The sequence below is a fragment of the Culex quinquefasciatus genome, chromosome 2 (assembly GCF_015732765.1).
Source record: "Culex quinquefasciatus strain JHB chromosome 2, VPISU_Cqui_1.0_pri_paternal, whole genome shotgun sequence".
NCBI lineage: Eukaryota > Metazoa > Arthropoda > Insecta > Diptera > Culicidae > Culex > Culex quinquefasciatus.
Window position 1 is genome coordinate 192,200,293 of NC_051862.1, and position 24,324 is coordinate 192,224,616.

Consider the following 24,324-nt stretch of genomic DNA (forward strand, 5'->3'; position numbering starts at 1 on the left):
TTTTCGATAAAAATACACTGAAAGAAAAAAACACCCAACTTTTATGAGATTTTGATTTTTAAGTTTAAAAGTCAAATTTGAGGGAGCCACGATTTTTTCGTTCAAAATTTTGTGAAGATAGCCTAAGATGTTACAAAGACTCACGAAAAATGCAGGATGGAGCAACTCACCTAAAAATACAAAAATCATTTACTGAAACTGTTTTTTTGAAAAGTGCTCTAAACGTCAAAATTTTCAAAAACCGAATACGGGAATCGATTTTCCAGACAATTTTACATAAAAGTCTCCATATTGACCATTGTCCTAAGTCCAATCCTTGTGAAGTTACAGCGGTTTTAAAAAATAAAAATGTAGAAAAAATAGGTTTTTTGATGGTTTTTGGCAATTTCTATATGACAGACTTAATTTTTCAGTCTCGTAAATATTTTTACCGGAAAGCTCGTCCAATTTCCCATAAGTTTGTCTTTGACCACATTTCAATTGGATGTATGGGCTTACAGATATAAGCTAATTTACTATCCAGGTTACTATACTACACTGAAAAAATATGATGTTTTCAATTATGAGCAAGGTAATTAGCTTATATCTGCAAGCTCATACATCCAATTTAAATGTTGTCAAAGACAAACTTATGGGAAATTTGACGAGTTTTCCGGTAAAAATATTTACGAGACTGAAAAATTAAGTCTGTCATATAGAAATTGCCAAAAACCATCAAAAAACCTATTTTTTCTACATTTTTATTTTTTAAAACCGCTGTAACTTCACAAGGATTGGACTTAGGACAATGGTCAATATGGAGACTTTTATGTAAAATTGTCTGGAAAATCGATTCCCGTATTCGGTTTTTGAAAATTTTGACGTTTAGAGCACTTTTCAAAAAAACAGTTTCAGTAAATGATTTTTGTATTTTTTTAGGTGAGTTGCTCCATCCTGCATTTTTCGTGAGTCTTTTTGTAACATCTTAGGCTATCTTCACAAAAATGTTGAACGAAAAAAAATCGTGGGCTCCCCCTCAAATTTGACTTTTAAACTTAAAAATCAAAAAATCTCATAAAAGTTGGGTGTTTTTTTCTTTCAATGTATTTTTATCGAAAAGCCCGTCAAATTTCCTACAAGTTTGTCTTTGACCACTTTTTGATACGATGCAACGGCTTCGAAATACAGAAATATTTAAATTCCGAATTACAAAAATATTTAAAACACTTACGCCCTTCTCAAATGTCATTATCGTGTGGAACTGGCTCCATATACACAAAAATGGCTTATATAAGCGTAGGATAACATGTCTACAAAGTTCCATTGAAATTGGAGAGGGTCGAGAAAAAAGTACCTGAAAAATTCCTGTTTTGGGCTGGAATTGCTCTTAAAAAGTTATGCTAAAAAACGATTTTGGAGTTTGTCCGGAAGATTGTTAAAAGGCCAACCCGTCGTTAGTTAGATAATTGAAATATCTTTCAAATGAGCCTAAAACATCGAAGATCTGACAACCCTAACAAATGTTATTAGCACTTAAGTGTTATTTATACACTTTTTGGAGGCTGGATTTCAGATATTGTGATAGAAATATTGTCTGAATCTTCCATGCGAACTATCGTTGGATAGTTTTTTTTTTCAGACCTTGCCGATGAGCCAGAAATATTGAAGGTCTGCGAATCCTATCAAAAGAAACGACTAATAAAATTAATTTGTTAAACATGTTATGGGAGAATTTTGCTATTTTTACGAATGTATTGACTTTATGAATGTGAGGAAGGCATCAACCACCTAAAGGTGGATTAGGTAACGTTTTTTTTAATAATACTTGATAATTACCATGTACTTGGACATTGAAAACAAGACAATTTGTTTTAGCAATTGAGGATTAATTGCTTCCAAGAAAATGATTAAGTCAAGAGCGAACTCAAAGCATTTTCCCCCAATATGCTGACCCCGATCTTCAGCACCACTAATCATCCTGCTTTTCCATCCCCAACCTGGCTGCCAGGATATCCCCTCAGGATTCGTGGACTTCAAATGGCCAGCCAGATGTACCACCATTTCACCGTCAGCTCCAGCCTGCCTAGGAGATAATAAGGCCCGTTTTCCAACCTGCCACTCTAATGTCTTGAAAAACAACTGCCCTCACCTTTGCAGTCGAAGCTCGCGCGCGTTTTGCAACATTGTAACGCACTCCCAGCGTTGGACATTTGAATGAGGGGACGATTTTGCCCAGCCGGACGGCTGATTGATGGATCACTAAAGGCTAGTGACGGTTAATGGAAGTGTGGCTGTGCTGTGGCTTCATTGGGCCTAGACTGGCATGAGACACGGCGCTGGCTGCGTTTGCTTAATTGAAATTAAATTGTCAATTATTACTCAAAGGGAGAAAACTTTCTCCCCCTTGGAGAGTGGATATCGCAGGATATGTCACGGGTAAACAAGGTTTGTTTGTGTTCATAAATTGATTGAATTTTTTTTAAACAGTTTGAGAAACTAACACGACATAAAATAAACATATTAATAAAATAAATATAAAAATAAACCAATAAACTAACTCATTGCAATTGTAATATTAAAAATTAAATCGAACAAAAGTCTTACAATACAAATCCATGCTAAAATTTTCAAAGAAAATTAAGCGCGCAAACTTCTACGAATTCCACGATTTTTGATGACTGTCTGGACCTCGGAAAGGCACCCCAAAAAATTCCATCACCCAGCTTAATGGCAAAATGTAGGCGTTCTTCGAGGGTCTCAACAGTCATGCGATGACCCCCTGTATAACAACAATGTGCTACACTGTTGTTATAACTTTTTTTGTTGTGTGCAAGCAAACCCTCGCCAAAAGATGCTGCCATCATTTTTGCATCCTACGGAGAAGTCCTGAATGCACTTATTTGCTGGACCTTTTTTTTGGGCGCTTATTTTTTTATTGCTCCCTTCAGCTTGCCAGCCTCACGTGCTTGATGTGCCGGAAAGAACCAGTAGCTAAATTGGTTGGGGCATTTTGTATGTTTTTGCCTTTTCAACTTCTTATTGGTTTTAATTTTTTATGCGCTTTTCTTACATTTTTGTTTGCGTCCTCTTGGGGGCCATGGTGTGTGCACTTTGGGGCACAGTGGGTTCAGATAAAGTGAAAAAATAACTCCTAATAACAAAATTGAAACTTTATCTAGGTGTTAGGGGAAATATACCCATTTTAATCACTCAACCAATTCTCATCACTTTTGCCGTATTCCGCTATTAAATCAATATTTTCAGATGTATCAACAATGATGAGCTGCTTGCTCACTTTTATTTGAGCTACCCGAGCATGGGTAAATAACAAGGGAAATGCGTAATAATACCTTTCTCTGGTATCAATACCAAATTTTGATATTCCTGGACCCTTTAAAATTTGTCTTAAGGATTATGAAAGAGCAAAATGTGGTATCATACCAATTTAAGGTATTGTTTTGATATTGCAAAATTGCAGAATTTGTCAATGATCGAACACCACATTTTGGTATTCTTTTGGTATTACAGTATTTTATCAAATTCCTCTGCAACTATGGGAAAATTTTGACCAATTTTGACAAAATAATTAATTTTGCGCTATAATGATGTCTCAAAGCGAATGCTTTCATTCAAAACCGGAAATTTCAAACTTGATTTTAAACATTTTTGATATACCCCCTATAGAAATGACTTGAAATTGTGGAAAATTTTCTAAGTCAGGATGGCACATTTTCGTATTATTTTGGTATTTATGTGTTTTATCAAATTCCTCTGAAACTATGGGAAAATTTTGACCAATTTTGACAAAATAATTAATTTTGCGCTAAAATCATGTCTCAAAGCGAATGATTTCACTCAAAACCGGAAATTTCAAACTTGATTTTAAACACTTTTGATATACCCCCTACAGAAATGACTTGAAATTGTGGAAAATTTTCTAAGTCAGGATGGCACATTTTTGTATTATTTGAATATTGAAAGGTTTTATCAATTTTCTCTGAAACTATGGGAAATTTGCTAAAAAAAATTTTACGAGTCAATTAATTTTGCGCTAAAATGACTTGAAACCCAAAAATGTTAAAGATGATTTTAAAAATTAGTGTGATATACCCACTAATATTTTTTTTCCAAAAACGTTGAAATATCTCTAAGTCGGGATAACCAAATACTTTGAAAAACGAGTCAATCGACAGATTAATGAATTTTGGTGAATTTCAATTCAGTTTCATTTTAATAATACTTATTTTTCAATCTTGTTATTTTTCCGAAGCTTCAAGAACTTCAAGCACAGGCCGTTCATCAATGACAAATGCATTCGGTGTGGTGAAGAATATCACTAATAACAACATGGAATCATCAGGTGAGTAGATTTGGCTGTTGCATATGAATAATTTCCGTTTTTTCACTAACTGCAACTGCTGCACTAAAAATGGTATGAAAATACCAAATTTTGGTATTAGTTGTTCAAATACCAACGACCATAATGTGCTCTTGGTTGCCCAGTAATAGATGGTAAAATACCATGAAATCATACCAAAATCATGTACATGTGAAAGACCACAGAAATACCAAAATATGATTTTCCAAGGGCGCGGGAATACCTAAAAATAAAACCATGGCAATACCAAGTTTTGGTATTCAAGCAATGTTCAAAAATCCAGAAGACCTCAACTTGGTATTGAAAAGGTTTTATTTTGAGGTATTATTTTACCCTTGGAATAACATGGTTTGGTATTGTTGTGCCCTTACACATACAAGATTTTGGTATGATTTCATGGTATTTTACCATCTATTACTGGGCAACCAAGGGCACATTTTGGTCGCTGTTATTTGCCCAAGTAATACCAAAATTTGGTATTCCCGTGTTATTTACCCCTGCTCGGGTATTTATTACTTTGGAACAGTCAAAAACTCTTTATTTAAGCTGTAATTCATGATCAAAGTACTGATAGGCCGATAATAAAAAAAGGGCTGAGAAAGGGTACACCCAGAACTGGATATCGGCATACGAGAGGATAAAGAGCACGATTCGTTAGTAAAATGGTACTGTGTGCGGACGGAGAGGATAAATCCCGAAATTACCGCGAGTACTTTACTCATGGTTGATCTTCAAAAAAAGTTCATCTATCAAAAAAAAGTACCGGTACCGAGACTCGAACCCAAGACTTTCGGCATATTGAACCGTGCCTTTGCCGTATGGGCCACCATGGTTCGGTTACTAAGTGGCGATCATTTGTCCATATAAGCCACTCAATAGGATGAACTGTTCCAATGAACGAATGAACACACGAGAGGACTATACTCTCGCAAAATAGCACTTTCCTCACGTTTCTTTTCGTGAGGACTATCCCCTCGTTCTTTAACTTTGGGTGTATAGTTCCCCTAAATTCAATGTCAGAAAACAAACGTTTTTTTAATACTTTCATTTTTATTATGTCCTTTTCGGTACTGGGAGCTGTTATTACCGAGTCAGCTTTTGTAATTACATTGTAATTACAAACAAACATTAAAATTCACCATATTTTTAGTGAAAGCCATACACCCAAAGTTAAAGAACGAGGGGATAGCCCTCACGAAAAGAAACGTGAGGAAAGTGCTATTTTGCGAGAGTATAGTCCCTTTCGTGTGTTCATTCGTTCATTGGAACAGTTCATCCTATTGAGTGGCTTATATGGTCAAATGATCGCCACTTAGTAACCGAACCATGGTGGCCTATACGGCAAAGGCACGGTTCAATATGCCGAAGGTCTTGGGTTCGATTCTCGGTACCGGTACTTTTTTTTATGGATGAACTTTTTTTGAAAATGAACCCATGAGTAAAGTACTACCAGTAATTTCGGGATTTATCCTCTCCGTCCGCACACAGTACCATTTTACTACCGAATCGTGCTCTTTATCCTCTCGTATACCGATGCCCAGTTCTGGGTGAAGAGTATAAACAATTTTGGTGATTTTAAATTTCACTTTTTGTCACTTAAACATGATTTGCAAAAAACACTATTTTTTTCATTCCCTGATATGTTTTAGGGACATCAAATGCCAACTATTCAGAAATTTCCAGTACGGGTTTTGACCGAGTTATAAATTTTTGAATCAATACCGATTTTTTCAAATAATCGAAATACTGGTCGCAAATTTTTTTCAATTTCATTTTGCGATTTAAAATCGAATTTGCAATCATAAAGTACACTAGTGAAATTTTCATTATGTACACCGTTTTCAAGTTATAGCCAGTTTAGGTAACTTTTTTTTAAAATAGTCACAGTTATTTTTTTAATAAGTGCCCATGTTTGCCCACTTTTGAATAAAATATTTTTGAAAAGATGAGGAAATTCTCTTTATTTTCCTTTTCTGAACTTTGTTGATACGACCCTTAGTTGCTGAGATATTGCTATGCAAAGATTTGAAAACAGGACAATTGATGTTATCTAAGTCTCACTCAAACAACCCACCATTTTCTAATGTCGATATCTCAGCAACTGATGATCCGATTTTTAATGTTAAAATATGAAACATTCGTGAAATTTTTGATCTTTTCGAAAACAATATTTTAACATTTTTAAATCAAGACTAAAATTTCAACGGTTCAAACATTTAATATTACGCAAATAATATTGCGGCTATCAGGATGAATTATTACTTGCCAAGCATAATACAATTTCGGAAAATAAAAAATAAATATTTTTATAATTCATCTTTTAGTTGGGTCATTCTCCGCCATTTCATATAGCAGTTGCCCAACCCCCTCTTAGATTCTCGTGTTCCTGGGATTGGAATTCGTTTATTTCTATTTTGGGAATTTCCGGGACAAAATGTTTAAAATTCCCGGGATTCTGGAACTCCCGGTTTTGAAAAAACAAATCCCGGGAATTCTCGGGATGGGTGCACTTAAAATTATATTTAATTTTAGAGTGTAAACTCTTCTTGGTTTTGAGCTACAATTCAATGAAAAACGAGTCTTAGTAAAAATCCAGAAACATGAAAGTGGACGTACTGCCTTGCCGTCACGAGATATCGGAAAGTGAACCTCGGATTGGTAATGAGGGACCAAAATTACTCCTTAGAGCAAAGTGTCATGGAAATCGAAGATTAGTCATGGTACTTTTTCCGATCTCGTGTGAGTTGGGGGAGAATTGCCGAGTCATAAAAGGTAGACTATAGACTAAAAATGGGAGATATTTGCTTTCCGAGTACCGTAATACGGGGTGACTTTGATAGCCGGGGTGACTTTGATAGGTTTGAGATTTTTCCGCAAAATGAAGAGTACAAATTAAATACGTACGGAATGGTTTAGAATCAAACTGACCATGGTAGAAAAGTACTCAAAGTAGCTCAAGAAGAACTTTTCATAACATTTTGAAAGGTTTAAAAAGTTAGTTAACTATTATTAAGAAAATGTTGATGAAAGGCATTATTTCAAACTCCTCAAAGTGTCTTGATTTTCTCAATGAACATAATTTTGAATCGGAAAATGGAATACATTTTCGGATTCTTTGGACAATTTTCCACTAGGAGAAGGTAAACTAATTTTGTAAATATAAAATAATATGTGTTTTTGAAACAAAATTTAAAAAAATCTCCAGATTTATAGGCAATTTCAATTGAACAAATTTCATATGAAATGTGAAAACTTGTGATTCGTGCTTCGAATTCAGTTTAAAATGTAATATAAATCGATAATTTTATTAACAATACTAGATTTAACGAATTTCAGGCAAAATTCCGACTTTTTAACAACTTTACCTAAAATTTATATGTATTTTGTTAAAAAGCCTTAAAACTTAGTTAACTTAATATAAACATTGATTTTTTTTCTTGAAAACTATATTATCAACTTTAGTGATGGTTCATTTAACGTAAAAATGCAGTTTGAACACCTATAATTTGATTTTATCAAGAAAAACTATGACTATCAAAGTGAGTAGTGCGGTGCCTGTGTGGACGCGCAGTCCTGTTTTTTCGTGTTATTTTCCGTCTCTTTTGTGTCGCTGTTCGAGTGCATGGGGTGATTGGATTTCTTCTTCTTCTTTTTTAATTTATTTTTTGTTCGCGCGTTCGTTGGCCGATGAATTTTATTTTTGTTCTCTTTATATAGTTTTCGATAGAAACGATCCGATTTTTGTTTTTTGAGACAAGCAAGTCGTATTGCTGGATTAAGTCCTTTCCATATCATCGAGGATCGGAAGGCACGTCGACGGATATGTTTTAAGGCTTATGATATAAAATAATTTTAATGAATGAAGCCCTTCCTACATCACCGTTGATCGGAAGGCACGCCGACGGAGAATTTCTGGAGAATCGCGGTCGAATTAATACTATATTTAACTCCCTAGATAGGTATCTTTCCGCAGCCGGCTGCCTAAGATTTTTCAAATTTCAACCCATAAACAAATTGCTCATGGTCGCATCACCTACCACAGTGAATCCTGACCTCATACCCATCTTACTAACCCCTCAAAACTCATGTGATACTTTGTCGGAGACGCATTTGGCGGTCCCATCACTCAAGTATCGGCTAACATTCCCATCCACTTCCCCGTGTCTTACCACTGGTCGTGGCCGGCGTCGGTATTGATCAGCACGATAGGGACCTTTGAAAATTGCGAAGGGGTGATGATTGGTTCCTACTTTTCATCTGTGGTCCACGGTGCAATGTTTGGGGGTCCTGGTCAATAACGAAGTAGCAGCTACGGGTAGACACCAATGCTATGCTGCTATGCTAAAAACTATGACTATCAAAGTCACCCCGGAATTTAAAATGAGAATTTTTAACGTAACTATTTTTCTGAGCATTATAGAAAAATAACTTTTTCAAGAAATAGTGCATGAACTTTGTGTGGCCTACCCCAGTACATGTTTTAAAAATAATTATCTTGAGAAAAACCTTTCCAGTTGGGAAATATTCCAAAAATAAATTGAAATCCTATCAAAGTCACCCCGGTTTACGGTACCTTTTTCTGAAAATTCCTTATCATTTGCCCTCACCATTTTGCCGAAGACTCCAAATCAAGATGATGGGTTGAAAAAAATCACATATCTACAGTTTTTTATAGTAGGTCCTATAAACACATGAAAAACAATAGTTTATAGGAACTTTTAAAAAAAAACTCTAAATTTTTTTATCAACTTTTAAAACCTTCAAAACAGACCTACCAATATTGCGGACACATTTAACAAACCAATTCAAAATCAATGATACGTTTTGAAGCTTCTACCTACCTTCTTACCTTTTGTTGAAATTAGTTAATATTCAACAAGCCAGCAATTTTTGCGTGCCATTCACAATTTTTGAGTGAAGATTTATTTTATTGACCAGAAAACCCCTAAAACCTTCCCACCGTACCAACCACGCTGACCACGCTGCCGTTGGCCGTTCCGGACCCGGCCCGGGTTGGCTTGGCCTCGGCCGATCGAAACCACTGAGGGTAGGGCCGTCGCCGTGGCCGCGTGCATCGAGCGAAAACACGCAGAGTCCTTATTACATTTTATTTTATTCACTGCCTGGAATGTGCAACATCACACAGGCCCAGCAGCAGCAACAACAACTTGAAGCTCGAAGCTTGGATGACGGAGGGAAAAGCTTGTTCTGCAAAAGTTGAACAAATAAATCTTTCTGGCCGTGGCATTCCAGGGCGCGCTTTTTGCCTCCGGGCCATGACGAAGACGAAACCGAAGCCAAAGTGAAGAGAGAGAGAGACCCCAATCTATGGTAAGGCAGCGCGAAGGTTGCCCTTTTGCTCGGAAGATGACGCTGGGATCGGATGGGATTCTTGTTCCGTGGTGCAGCATCCCTGCGAGCAGCCATGTTGCACCAAATGAGACGTCATTCATAAAGCTAGGGGTCCCCCTGGTGGGGACGGGGGAGTCGGACATCGGTGTGGCAATCTGTCGCGAGTTCATGACCGCGAGGGAATTACCAAGCTGAGGCGGAACAATGTTGCACACGGCTGGGGAGCGACACACCTTTTGGAATGTTGAAGAATTTTTGGGGATACTTGGATACCAAAAAGTATTCTTAAGACGAAAATAAATCATTCATCATTTTTAGTCTTAGCCACCAGAACATCAAACCAGCCAAAGTAATCGAAGTGTTCTAAAAAGAGTGATCCCAAAAAAAATAGGGGTCCATCCAAAATTACACACTGCCCCAGCAGACGGGCTGGAATTTCTGAGCCCATCAACAGTTGAGTGGTAATAACATTCATCATTTCGGACTGTTGTGTTATGATACTTTTCAAATACCTAGTTTCGTGTGCTGCTTCTGCTCTTTGCTCCTTCATTTCGCCCTTTTTTGTTGTTATTGTGGACTGTTCCTTCCAAATCTGGACCTGACCACGTTTTTTTTTGTTTGATGGCTAGGCCAGATCTCTGCCGCGTATTTTCTGAACCTGGACCGCAAAATGAGTCGAATAAATTGTACACCTTGCTCCACCAAACGGACCACGAAGGCAGCACATTTTTTCACCTCTCCTCTTCAATTTCTTGGAGTTGGGTTGCTGCCAAGACAAGATTTGATGATGTTCCTTCTTTTGGCTGGTGTTCTGAGGTTGCTGAATTCCACTTGCCACCTTGGCCTCCCTGGTCCGCTTGTCGCTCGGGTCCAGGCCACCACATCAACGATATCAAGAAAAGCAAATTTATCATCTTTTATTTATTTTATCGAGAAGCACATATTTGGCGTGGCGTGGATACGGGTGAAGAATTGGCAGGTTTGGAGGTGATCATTAAAAAGAAAAGTTTTTGAGATGATAATTTCAAGAAATTATTTATTTTTACTAATTTTTTTTTTAATATTCTGAAATTTACTTGAACTTAATCAATAAATTGTTTAAACAAACGATGAAACACAAATTGTTTTTATCATCGTTGAACTTACTCTGATACAAATGATTGACCAATGTGACCATCCCTAGCGTCCCCTCCCAAAAAATCCGCGCCAACTTGAAGGCCACAAATCGCTTTCGGTCGCACCCGGCCTTTCTCCTCCGGGTTGTTTTGGCATTGCCCATCGTTTCAACTCCGGGCCACGCCAGCCCAGCATGCCCAAAAAGCGCGCCAACGAGCCCCACCAATCTGGGTTCCAGCCAGTGCTGCCAGTGGGGAATTTTCTTTGCCGCTTTTTTTTTTGGCTTGCCAGGTCAAAGACCTGTTCTTCGGCTCTGGTGTTGCCATCCCAGTTGCCCAGCATCGCGCTTGTTGTTGCCAAAAAAGTTGCCTGCCTGTTTTTGTCTCGCTGCGTGCGTACTGAGAAAAACAGCATGAGGAAACATTCTACGTGATTGTTGAGTAAAAAAAAAATATGTTTGAAGAATCCAGTCGATGTGGTACCATTAGATACTGATGCTTGGGATGGAAGATGATGAGGGCCATCAGCACGAAGTGTTTTTAAGATCGTGAGGCTTGTGAGGTTCTTCAGGGAAACCTGTGGTTTAATTTTGATGTTGTTGTGTAAAATTCTTTTCAGTTTTTTTGCAGAAAAACTTTTCCATTAAAATGTTTTTTTACAGTTCACACTCGATTATCCGAAGTTTCGAATCACAAACATAAAAACATCTTTTTTTATTTTCTTTCTATTCACATCAAATGCGATATCTGCAACACCATTCAAATTTGAATGGTTGGATGTCTATAAAATAAAAAAAATGCAAGTTTTCAATATTTCTTCTCCGCAGTTTTAGCCGCCATCTTGGATTAAACATTCTGAATAACTTCAGAGTAGCTAAGAAGTCAACAAGAAAAAAAAAATAAGACAACGAAATTTGTTTTTCGTCATTCGATTATCCGAAGTGAAATTTTGCCAAGGCCTTCGGATAATCGAGACTGGGCTGTATTATGTTTTTTTTTGCATATTTTTTAAACCACATACAGTCATCCCTCATATTCGGAACAGTTTATAGATCGGCCAATGTTCAAAAAATCATAGCAAATCGATAATTGAACTTAATGTTTCGCTTTTACCTTAATCTAAAAGCTTTTCTTGCGATCTTTCGAATGCTGTAACGAACAACTGCAAATTTTAACTTTTATATCAAGTTTTTCTAATCTAATCTAATCTAATCAGACCCTAGCGCAGCCAATCTTTCGAAGGGATCCTGGAGAGTGCCTTAGGTTAGATGACGCCTAGCACTCTTCTTGTCATTTATTAACATTTGTAGTGCGCCATTGTATCGGAATGCATTGAAACATCACAAGCGTTAAAGCGGCCAGGCCTACTGCGTAAAGCCGTATCGCAGAGATGACTCGTAATTGGGTTGAGTTTGAGCACTGAGTGTTCGAACAACAACACAATTCTGAATCGACAGGGGAGGAAGAAGCGTGGGGACACACCACCATACGCTCCGAGATTTTTGGTTGTATTCGTTGGGAGCACCATGCTAAGAAGGTTTGGTACTCCGGACCCTCTGGGATGGGACATTGTATTTCCACGAATGCCCTGGACACTATTTGCCGTGGTTATAGCGCCACAACTCGCTCTCTGTAACAGTATTCCTAATTCCAGTCCAAGTTCACCAAGTCGTCATGGCCTAGCATTTTTGCTTACCAACCCAAAGGACGGGGGATCGAACCCCGCCTCGAGCGACTTTGATTTTTCGTTCATATTCATCATTTCTAATTTCTGTGTTCTAATCTTTCTCGTTGGGAGCAGATGGGCATCGAACCCAGAACCATTCGCTTACAAAGCGAACACCGTAACCAGTCAGCCACGGCCGCTCCTCAAGTTTTTGAAGAAAAACTTTGACCCTTGAAATCCACAAATTTGGAACACTTTTTTCTTACGGATGTAAACAAACTTTGAATCTCTCCATGAGTACATATTTGTAACAAAATAAAGACTTCACACTCTGAAACCAATAAAACACATGCTTAGTAATGTTTAAGGAATGGTCTGATAACTTTTGATGGGAAAATATCAGTTAAATTCAGGTGTTCCACAATTGTGGGAGGCACAACGCAATTTGAAGGCAGTTTTTTGCTGCTAAGGAAAAAATAGTCTTGAAATGAAGTTTTTTGTTCAAAAAGTCCTACTTTGACTAGTGAAATAGCAAGAGAATGTCCAAATAAAGGACCTAAAAATAGTAGGGTCAAGAGAAAAGCTGCATTTGGCATGTTATTGACAAATTATTACAAAAGTGTTCGGAATTTGTGGGTGTTCCGAATATGTGGGATGACTGTAGAAACATTTAAAAAATGCAATGTTAAGCGACGATTAGCAATCATAACTTTTGAAGTTACTTCTATGCTCTACTGAATATCGTTAAAACTTAATTTTACCAGGAAATATTTAAGTTTTCAGTTGATTTGTTTTATGTCAACTGAACTTTTGTTAACCTTACTTACACAAACATTTTTCTTAGGCATGTTTTACGTCAAACGCCGTTTCTACTTAGGTAAAACGATCCTCAAAATTTCCATTCAAAACACATCCAGTTCTTCCTCCTCAGCGTTCAGCATCAGCATTCAATCCATTCATTATCATGACTTTCGAAGGCAATTTGCATGCGACCATCGATTATCTTCTGCATACCACCGGTCACCGGTCACACCCGGCGTTCCCGCGTGTGTCGTGTCCCCAAAATTTCCCCCCCACCTGAAATTGCAGCCAAGCCTGCCATGGCAGCTGCTTCGTCTTGGTTTTGATCCTGCTGCTGCATCTTTCGCATCTTGGCCCTGGTTAGCTGTCACGTCCACGAAACGAATAAATTCACCACAAAAAAAAGCAGGTTTTAATTAATTATAAAGTGCTACCGTACGATCAGGAGCCCCGATCTGGCAGCTACTGGCCTTCCGCTCGCGTGGTCCTTTGGGTCCACGCACGGATGATGGTTGACGCCGCAAAAAAAGGAAAACCGAGCCAAGGAAGGAAGAAGAAATTAAGGTGCAATCGTCCACCACACGTCCACGTCCAGGAAGGATTTTAAATTATATGCACTGGGCAATGTTTTCGTGCAGGCACTGGGTTGGGCGGGCTGGACAGTGGCCTCAATTTATTTTGGTGTTTTTTTTTTTGTGGAGACAGCTACTGCACGCCAAATTTGTGGTTGCCAAAGTATCACCCGTCACCAATATCAGTTTGAAAAGTCTTGAACTAAGAGCAATGACCAATGTTTGTAAAAATTAGTGCGTCGGGAATTCCCGAATCCCGGGATTTTTAATAATTTGTCCCGGGAATTCCCGAATTAAAAAAAAAAAAACATCATTTGTCCCGGATTATTATTATTATTCCCGAATAAAAAAAAACAATTTATGGTCTGGAAATTTAGATTTGGTTGTGGAAATAGACGAACAGTTGAATACTTCAGAGTAGATAAAATTTTTAAAGCATTAAAATTTGTATTCGGCATATAACAGCATGATTTGGTGTGTTGGGGAAAACTGATGAAATTTTAGTTTACCGATCTGCAATTTGCCTAGCGCTTTAAACAAAGATTGAGATATCTAGGTATATTTATGATTTAAAATAAAAATCAAATCAAATTATTTTTCATCAAACACTGTCATGTGGGACAGATCAGAACAAATGAAAAGGATTAAGACACCTATTTAACCATTTTTTGCATGATGTTTTGGTTATTGGTTTAAACAGGAACAGAACAAAACAATTTCACAGAAAACCGATTTTTAAATTTTTTGCTATAAAATCTACTTACCTATTTAGACTGTATTCCTGTTTTTATTCCTAGTTGGCGGTAGTGTTTTAAAGATAATTTGTAAAATATGTTTTTAGCAAAAGTCCTTTTTGTGAAAGTTGAACTTTTCAATACAAGTATCAATAAGTAAAATTTTTATTTTTTTTTAGCTTTAACGGTGAATTTATTTTTCACATGGAAAATAATCAATTCAAAAGTCGTTTACTCAAATTCAAAACTTATCAAAACTTATCTAAAATTTTACATTGACTGTTGTCATTTTATTTGTTTTCGCCTCTTGTTTTTTAAGATATTTTCAAATAATTTTTTTAGGCTTTTCTGATCATGTCCTATAAAAAAGATAAGTTGATTTAATTTGAATCACTTTGTAGTTCATTTCCAATTCAAATCACAACAAAGAACAAAAATATGATTGAGCTAATCCTTTCATTTAAAGCTTAAGAAACATAACGAATATAATAAAAAAACATAGATTGTATGACTGTTCATAAATTTCCCGGGATCCTGGGAATTCCCGGGATCCCAAAATATGTTTCCCGTTTCCCGGGAAATTTAAAACCTGAGAAATTTGGACGCCCTAATGGCGTACTCAAAATTCCGAAAAAAAAAACGTATTTTCCATCGAAAAAAAAAACACTAAAAAAGGTTCAGCAATTCCCCACGAAAACAGCATGATTCGAAAAAAAAGTTCTTCGATCGAGCTCAAAATTTTTCTGGGGGATCCTTGGCCGAAATAATCAGACCCGTATTTTTTTGTTTGGCCATTAGGGTGACCTACGCCGTGTTAGGGTGTTTCGAAAAATGGCAATTATCGTCGATTTTCGCAAAAAACCACTTTTTTCAAAAAATCATATCTCCGCGCCATTTCATCCAATTTTAGCTGTACTAGACGCAAAAGAAAGGTGATTAGTTTGGCTATTTGGAAAAAAATAGTAAGAAGTTTCAAAAATCTAGCTTAACATTTGAAAAGGTTGAATGAAAACATAAAATGCTGTTTTGAAGGTCTCGGGACCAAAGAGCCTATGTCTGAAAATATTTTTATCGGATTCCTCAGAAAATTTCACATAACATATCACAAAATGGTGAAGTAATGTTTAAAATACTCTGAGATACGATTTTTTGAAAATAAAAACTGGGGGTTTCGACGCGCCACGCGCAGAAATGGAAAAATGACGAAAACGGGAAAAAATCTACTTTTTTCACTTAAAAAACTTTAAAATTTCAGCAATGACCTATACATGTTAAAATACCACAATTTTCGTAATTATAAGACGCAACTTTTGGTACCATAACATCTTTAGGTCATCGCTGAAATTTTTAAAATTATCACAGTTTTAGTGAAAAAAGTCGTTTTTTCCCGTTTTCGTCATTTTCCCATTTTTGCGCGTGGCGCGTCGAAAAATCCAGTTTTTATTTTCAAAAAATCGTATCTCAGAGTATCGAAAACATAACTTCACCATTTTTCTATGTGTTATGTGAAATTTTCCGAGGAATCCGATAAAAATATTTTCAGACATAGGCTCTTTGGTCCCGAGACCTTCAAAACAGCATTTTAAGTTTTCATACGACCTTTTCAAATGTTAAGCTAGATTTTTGAACCTTCTTACTATTTTTCCCAAATAGCCCAACTGATCACCTTTCTTTTGCGTCTAAGACAGCTGAAGTCGGATGAAAAAACGCGGAGATATGACTTTTTGAAAAAAGTGGTTTTTGCGAAAATCGACGAAAATTGCCATTTTTCGAACCACCCTAACACGGCGTAGGTCACCATAATGGCCAAACAAAAAAATACGGGTCTTATTATATCGGCCAAGGATCCCTCAGAAAAAAATTGAGCTCGATCGGAGAACTTTTTTTTCGAATCATGCTGTTTTCGTGGGGAATTGCTGAGTTTTTAATTTTTTCCATTTTCCGTTACTCGACTTTTAAAAAAATTGGAACATGTAATTTTAAGCGAAATTTAATGTTCTTTTCAAATTTACCCAGAAAGGTCATTTTTCATTTAAAACAAAATATGTTTTTTTTTAAATTACGTGTTTTTTGTAACTTTTCAGGGTTATTTTTTAGAGTGTAATAATGTTCTTCAAAGTAGTAAAGCAGAGAATTACAAAAATGTTGATACATGTACATAAGGAGTTTGCTCATAAACTTAACAAAGTATCGTGATTTTACAAAAAAAAGTTTGGAAAAAGTTACTTTTTGTGTTTCTCTTTGTTTCGTCGTCCGTGTCTGTCACGAGTGACGATGAAGGGCCAAGAAAAAACTGATTTCGTAGAGAATTGCTCTTAAAGTTTTCGTCTCTCCCCCTATACCTTCAAAATTGACCCTTTAAATCAGGGGGCAGCATAAATATTTTTTCAAAAAAGTTCATAAATTCAATGGAAGTATAAGTGCAATTGGCAGAAATCAATTTAAAATGCATTCCCCTGCGTTTAGAATAATTTTGAGCATGTTTGGGTTAATTTAAAAATCATTTGAATTTTTGTAGATTTTCGATACTTACTATCGCAAAAAGTTTTTTTTTTTCGCTTAAATCTTGAATTATTCGAAACTAATGCTTGCAAAACAACTGAACTAGTGTAAAATACATTTTAAAACACTTTTTCCCTGCAACTGTTGAAACTGCGGCTTGTAATTTCAATATTTTTTTTGATGGAATTATGAAAAATTATATCGTTTCAAATCTAATAAACTAAAAAATTGCTACGGTCGCTATTCTAGTCGCTCCTCTATAAATAGCATACAAAAATAAAAAAAACCATCCAGAACCTGTTTCGTTCGGTCACTTTTTCGCCTCAGGTGTTTATTTTTTTTGCGTCTCCTACCTTTTTGAGATTCCTGTGACCCGATACCGCCGAAAACTATGCGTGCGTGCATGCGGAGGGGACGGAACCGTGGACTGGTTATCCAAAAATATCTTCCAATCGCACGATTGGAATCGATCGATCGACGGACGGATTGGCAAAACAGGTAAGAAATTCCTGTCATTCGATCGCGTGGACGAGAAAAGGGCTTCGGCGTGTTGGGCTTGATGACCGCTTTTGGTGGCGGTGGAGGTTCGGGGGTCGTCGCGACGTTTGGGCGCGACACGATTCGTCGGCTGGAATCCCCTTGTGCGGAAAGGTTGAACACAACAAATTGCTAAAAATAAATCTTTAATTTATGATCTGCATTTAAAAAAATGTCCAGGTGTTGTTCGGAGGATTGGAGTTGAGAAAAAAAATGGCGAACGATAGCAGTAAAGAATATTTCAAGAGGCTTGGGTCTTTGTCCGAAGGATCACATTTTTGGGGACACGATCGTTTCCACCTTTTCATGTGGGACTTGTGAAACTGATCCCGCCAGGGAGTAAATGTGACTCTTTTGCAGCGGAGAAGAATCCCGAAAAAAGCCGATTAAGTGACACACCACCGCAGCTTTAATGAGCATTTTATTCAAAGTTTTCTATGAATTCTAAATTATTTTTAATCTCGTCGCAGTTCGGCAGGGCGGCCTTCGCGGCAACCAGGTAGGATTTGGCTTTGGCGTACTGCTTCTGGCGGGCCACCATCACGGCCATGTTGTTCAGGGCCGAGCCGTGCGAGCCGTTGGAGGCGATGGCCAACCTAAGGCAGCGCCGGGCCAGGTGGACGTCTCCGGTAGTCTGTGAACGGAATACGGAGAAGGTTTTACATTACAGTTTGAAATTTTGCCTTGACAAGAACTCACCATCGCCACAAAGCTCAAATTGTACCACACATCGGCCTTCAGCTCCGCGGTAGTTGCCATTCGGATCGCTCGTTGAAAGCAAGGAAATACCAAATCCAGTTGACCCCCGTAAAGGCAGCACAGTCCAATGTTGCAGTACAACTCCGCACTGTGGGCTCCCATCGAGAGGATGCGCCGATAGTAGAGCAGAGCCGTTTCCGGCTGGTTTCCGTAGAAGTAACTGACAGCGATGCACGCGAGCGCCTCCGTGTTCATCGAGTCCAGCTGGGAAATGTGGCGGTAGCGGCGAACCGAGGCCGAAAGGTTTCCGACCAGCTCGAGAACGCGGGCCTGCTGGGTCATTAGAGTGATGTCACCTGGGAGTTGCAGGAAAAATTGTGTGATTAAATACTTCCTTATTCAATGGAAAAATGAGGTCCTAATGAATAGCATCGTAATTCCAAGAACTCGCTGGAGTTAAGACCCGTGGTCCACCGTCGTAACAAGCAAGAGATGTTATGCAAGTTAGTAAAAATACACCCTACCAGGCAGTTTCTCCAGCCCATTTTTGCACACCTCCAGCGCCGCCGTGGGTTGGTCGATCTTGATGTAGATCCGCGCCAACAGCAGCACCGTATCCGGATGGTACAGCTCGTTGAGGGCCGCCCTCAGGTAGTGTTCCGCCTCTCGCGGACTACCGGTAGCAATGAGGCAGCGTCCTTTCTGGGCGTTCCACCACCACAAACCTTCCCCATTAGTTCGCTTAAGGTTCAACACCGCATCGCACAGGGCCATCGCCTTGCGGATCTCCCCCTCGTGGTAGTACAGATACTGAAACAGTGGCTTCGAGATGGCATCCTTGTCGGCGTACTTGTCCGGATGGAGGCGTGAGATGTGAAACAGTGGCCCGGTTGGATCGCCCACGGCAAACATCGAGGCCGATCCGAGCCGTATGTTCCGCGCGGATCCTGCGGTTCTTGCGGTTTTCAGCGCGGTTTTATTGCCCAAAGTGGATCCCGGCCGTTGCAGCGAAAGCGTCCCCGGACGGGACTGCCAGATATCAAGGAAAAGGAAACGAAAAACCTCACATCAGTAGATCATTTTTAAAAGCCTATTAATATGATTTTGATTACAATGCCGGTAATTGGTCTGCCGGTGCCAGTCCGGGGCCGTGCACCAGCTGCCGTGGCCTTTCCTGCGGCAGAAGCTGCTGCGGTCGTCCGGATCGAGGTGCCTGGCCGCGGGGCCGTTGCGATGGTCTGCGTGTCCAAAATATCCTCTGCCATCGGGGGGAAGCATGAAAGAATGTGTATAATTTGAGGTGTAATTTACTAAAATGCATTTTCGCGTTTTCTCGCGCGCAGAGAGAAGGCAGATAGCCCTCGATGATGGACGGAACGGGCGAATTGCACAAACGGCTCGCTCGCTCGCTCGATGTGATGAGGAAGAAATAATCATAAAAAATTGGATGCAAAAAGGGCAATGCAACCGTGAGTTTGGATGGGGTGAAGAAAGTAAAAATGGGAGAAAAAGAAGATAAATGAAAAATACAAATGAAGGAAGTGACTCTAGAGTGGAGGCGAACCGGGGCAATCACTGCCAATAGGAGTTGGAGTCATGAGAAACTGGTGCAGACAAATGCATCATATCTATATAAATGTTATTAATTAACAGTACTTTAAAAAAAATCAGTGATTTTTGTTAAACGAGATTGATTTTTAAATCATTACGATTTGGCATTTGGAAATTTAGGGGGAGAGGGGGTAATATGCACCCCCGGGGCAAAATGCACCCCCTGCTTTTCTCGGTATTTGGAAGAATTTTCCGGGGGAAAAATCATAGAAATTGGAGGCTTAACACTGCTAAACCATGCTGGACAAATTTGAGCATCGTGGTATGAAAACAGCTTAAGTTATTTGCAAAACTTTAAAATGTTGTGTTTTCATCTAATTTTCATTGAATTATGATTTTTGAACAATATAAAAAGCATTTATTGTTATTGTAAGTGTTGAGGCATATTTGTTTTGCCATAATCTTCATTATTCTGTAGATAGATGAGTCCAAAAACATAAAAAATGCATTTTAAATTAAATTTCCTGTAAAAAGCGTGGTCGGGGCAAAATGCACCGCTGTGAAGCTCCTTTGTAAAAACAGCGGTGTCATCTAGTGGTGACTAGTGAAAACTGCTTTTAGCCGGTGCATTTTGCCCCATGTTGTGGTGCATTTTGCCCCGTTGTTGTAGTGCATTTTGCCCCAATGTTGCGGTGCATATTGCCCCGCATTGTTGTTTGAAATGAATCAAAAATATTTTTAAGAAATCTGTTATTTTTAAACAATTTTGAGGTTTTTAAAGACTTTTTTCACTTGGATGACGTTGAATTATAGTTATTTATGAATTGCGAGTTGTTTGTGGCTTTCTCAGTCAATAAAACAGATCAAACGATTTTGTTGTTTGAAATTGAAATTGGGCAATTTCAAACAACAAAATCGTTTGATCTGTTTTATTGACTGAGAAAGCCACAAACAACTCGCAACAAGTGTACCAGTCGAAAACAACCCATAAAGTTATTTATGAACATCTAACGAAATTCTTTCACAGAAATGCTGTTATGGTTGAGAAATCACAGTTTTCCCTTAGGGGGTGCATATTACCCCCTGTCCCCCTAAAGAGATTTTTGAATAAGCCCGGGCATTCATAAAAGTGATTCTAAGCACAAAGGAATGCATTATAAATTGAATTCAGTAATTTGCACCTTAATTTCCAGAAATTATGAAGTTTTTTGGAAAAAAAATCTTTCCCCTGAGTATTCGGGCTGAGGAGGGGTGACGAGAACCTCTAATAATATTTTCAACAGCTTAAAAAATCTTAAATTAGACTGGTTAATAATTTTTTTGAGCGAAATTAAAAACTTTAAATGGGATTTTTTTTTCAAAACAATCAAATAAGTAAAAAAACAAGTCACCGCTTTCCAAGACAAAATGGTGGTCTTAGAAATTTGCTTATTATGAATTTCATTTTTATTTCCTACTTTTCAGATATGATATATAATGTTTCCAAAATCGTCGATATTTTTCCGAATTTGTTATTGGCAATGGTGTCATTATTGAGAACATTTACAACGAATCAACAAAAAAATGTTGACGATATTTGAAACATTAATGTTTCCAAATTGGACAACATAGAGTTATCGGATTTGCATTCAGATTTTCTATCAGTGTGGTTTTGCCAAACTTTCCCTTGACTTAAGATGCTTAAATTTGGCGCAGATTTGTGTTTTTGATTTGTATTTTTTTTACAAGTTTTTCATTCTTTTTTATTCATTTCACTTTCAAAAGTTTTGAAGTTGTATTAATGCTTTTGAAAAAAATATAAATCGTTATTTTAAATATATTTATAAATTTTAAATAATTTTCTTTATAAAGAAAACTAGTCCATGACTTTTCTAGAGATCTCATAATGAAGGATTCCGAATGAGCTTCATATTATACATCGTTGCATATGTAGGTACGTAACGTGTTTATGATCACTACAGAAATATTTTTGTACTTTTATTAGGCTGATCAAAAAATACCTTTAATAAAAACCTAAAAAATAATGATTAGGCTTAAACTATGTCTACTATAGTGATATTTATGTACTTATAAGAAACCGGAATTCATAAAACTGTATTAAAACAAAATCCGAATCCATGATAAAACTTTTCATTGGATAGGTTATCAAGTGGACGTCGTCGTGCTATCTTGTCGCACCCGCCATTTCGAAAAAAAAAGTTTGACCTTGAATGAACAAAAACGAGAGCACGCAATGCAAACAACAACAAACATGTTTTGTTTGGCTGACCATTATGTGCATAGTCCTAAAGTTTGGTTGAAGTTGGTTGCTGGAGTCCCGAGTTCTAATAACAAATGTTTACGGTAGTATAACTTGTACGTGCGTCAAACGCGTTCTGAACTGAAATCTCTTTGGGCAGTTGTCACACTTTCATCAATTTTCAGGGAGTGACAAGATAGCACGACAAGATTGAAACTACACAAAGAAAAGACCTTTTTAAAACGACAACTAAAAGATTGCTGGGATTCCTAACTGGTTAGTTCAAAAGAACACAGAGGCATAGAAAAGTAGGTATATGATTAGGAAAGAAACAGTGGCAGAGGGCTTGATTTTTGGTGCACAGGTTCAAAAAATGATTTCACACTTATATTTTCTAAAGAGTAAGTAAATTTTCAATTTGAACCATGTAACTTTTAAAAAGCTCGAATAGGAGTATCTCTAGATCTAGGGAAAAGTTGAATGAAATAACAACAAGCCAGTTTAAATGTAAACGCAGATCGATATCGTTTTCAGGTCATTCCGTAAAGATGCCATGTTTATCAGTTCAATAAAAATAAAAATTTACATGAATAAATTATAAGCTGGCTGATCACACAACACACGAATCGAACCGATGCTCACAACACAACACGATACGATACGAAATCCCTCGGCGTTCACCTTCGTTCGCGTAACAAAAATGAGAAGCACCAAAAAATATGCATAATAATAATCAAGATAAAACGAGAGTCTGCAGCAGCAGATGAGGAGTGCGCATAAATAAATTTCCGATACGAAAGTGCAGATAGTGCTGGGTGCTGGTTGCATGTTGCAATTCCTGCATCAAGGGGTGTAAATCAGAAGTGGGTTGGGTTGTTGCCACCGAGCTTACACACAGCGACTCCAGTGCTCTGGACAAGGACTCACCGGCCACGTCGTCGTCGGCCTCGATATCGTCGATGTACACTCGCTGGGTCATAGATCGCATCTTGAGCTCCCAAGGACCTTGATGAAGGGCAGCGTTGTGCTGCAGCAGCTCGTTGCACACCTCGATGCACTCATCATATTTCCGACGACGGAATAATGATACAGCTGCAAAAAATTTGTCCATTATGCAATTTTCTTCCCGGCGAGGCGAGGCTGTTGTGGTCTTCTTGGCACCGAGGTCTTCCCGGCGAAGGCTCCGGCGAGTCCGTTTCGCTTAATTTCGTTGTAAATTCTTCGCTTTTCGAACTCCGGGCCTTGGCAATCTCTCGCGCAATCTTTTATTATGGAATGGAATACTTTTGAGCCTGGTCGAACCACTTTTTGTGTTCGGGGTCCGCACAACTTCTTCCAGCACAAATGGACGTAAAGCAAAAATGTAGATGTTTTAAATTTGCAACTTGTTCATTCTCTGTTGTGTTATTTTTGGACGTTGTTGTTGTTGTCGATGTCCGTTTCGTCCAGCCAGCAACACATCCCAGCGAACGGATGGGCGATGAATTAATTCGAGGAACACCTCTTTGGCAGCATTATTTTCCTGTTTTGCTCGTCGTTTTAAAGTCGTTATTTGATTTTTCCTTTTGACTTAATTTCCTTCCGCCGTCAATCCGGAGTGCGCAAATAGTCCAATTCCCTCCTGTCAGGCTACAGATTTCCTCGTGTGATGCAATTTCCTGTGTTTCAACAGTCAATCCAAAGTCCAAATTCGTGTTGCTCTTAATTCTATCTTCTGCTGCCAAAATAAAAAATATCTTCAACTTTTCGATAACTTCCTTTCGCAACTTGACGCAAAAAAAAACTCGTTTTGTGTTGATTTTGTTGCTGTTCTTCGAAGCCAAAATTACCATTTTCGGTTTTTGTTTGTATACAATCGTGGCCATGGCAATCCGACTCATCAAAGTCGCACGCAGTTTGAATGCAAATGTCCCAATAATCGTGCCTTCTATCTCTCTCTCTCTCCCGCTGATTGCAAGAGAGATTGTACCCACAGCCTCAAAAATACGCAAAAACAAATTAAATAATCCTCTTGCCATTTAATTTTAATAAACTTTAATAACACGATGCACATAATTTGGATCATTTTCCGCAATCACCGCACGGCGGCCAGTTCCGGCGAGTTGGCGGATAAACAAAGTAGCGCGCGGGAGAGTGAGCAGGATGGAAATGATGAGATGGAAAGAGAGAGAGGGCCTGCTCAAAATGAAACCAAAGCAT

The 24,324-nt window shown here is 38.1% G+C and overlaps 1 protein-coding gene across 1 annotated transcript; it reads right to left on the minus strand.

The window, feature by feature from the left end:
* Positions 1–17,988: 17,988 nt before the first annotated feature.
* On the minus strand, positions 17,989–24,120 carry LOC6031868 (tetratricopeptide repeat protein 8). The gene is made up of 5 exons (XM_038257910.1): positions 23,053–24,120; positions 19,448–19,593; positions 18,860–19,364; positions 18,336–18,691; positions 17,989–18,270 (listed from the first exon to the last, which is right to left on the minus strand). The coding sequence occupies exons 1-5, from the start codon at positions 23,234–23,236 to the stop codon at positions 18,058–18,060; spliced, it is 1,404 nt and encodes a 467-aa protein (XP_038113838.1). The 5' UTR covers positions 23,237–24,120; the 3' UTR covers positions 17,989–18,057.
* Positions 24,121–24,324: the final 204 nt, after the last annotated feature.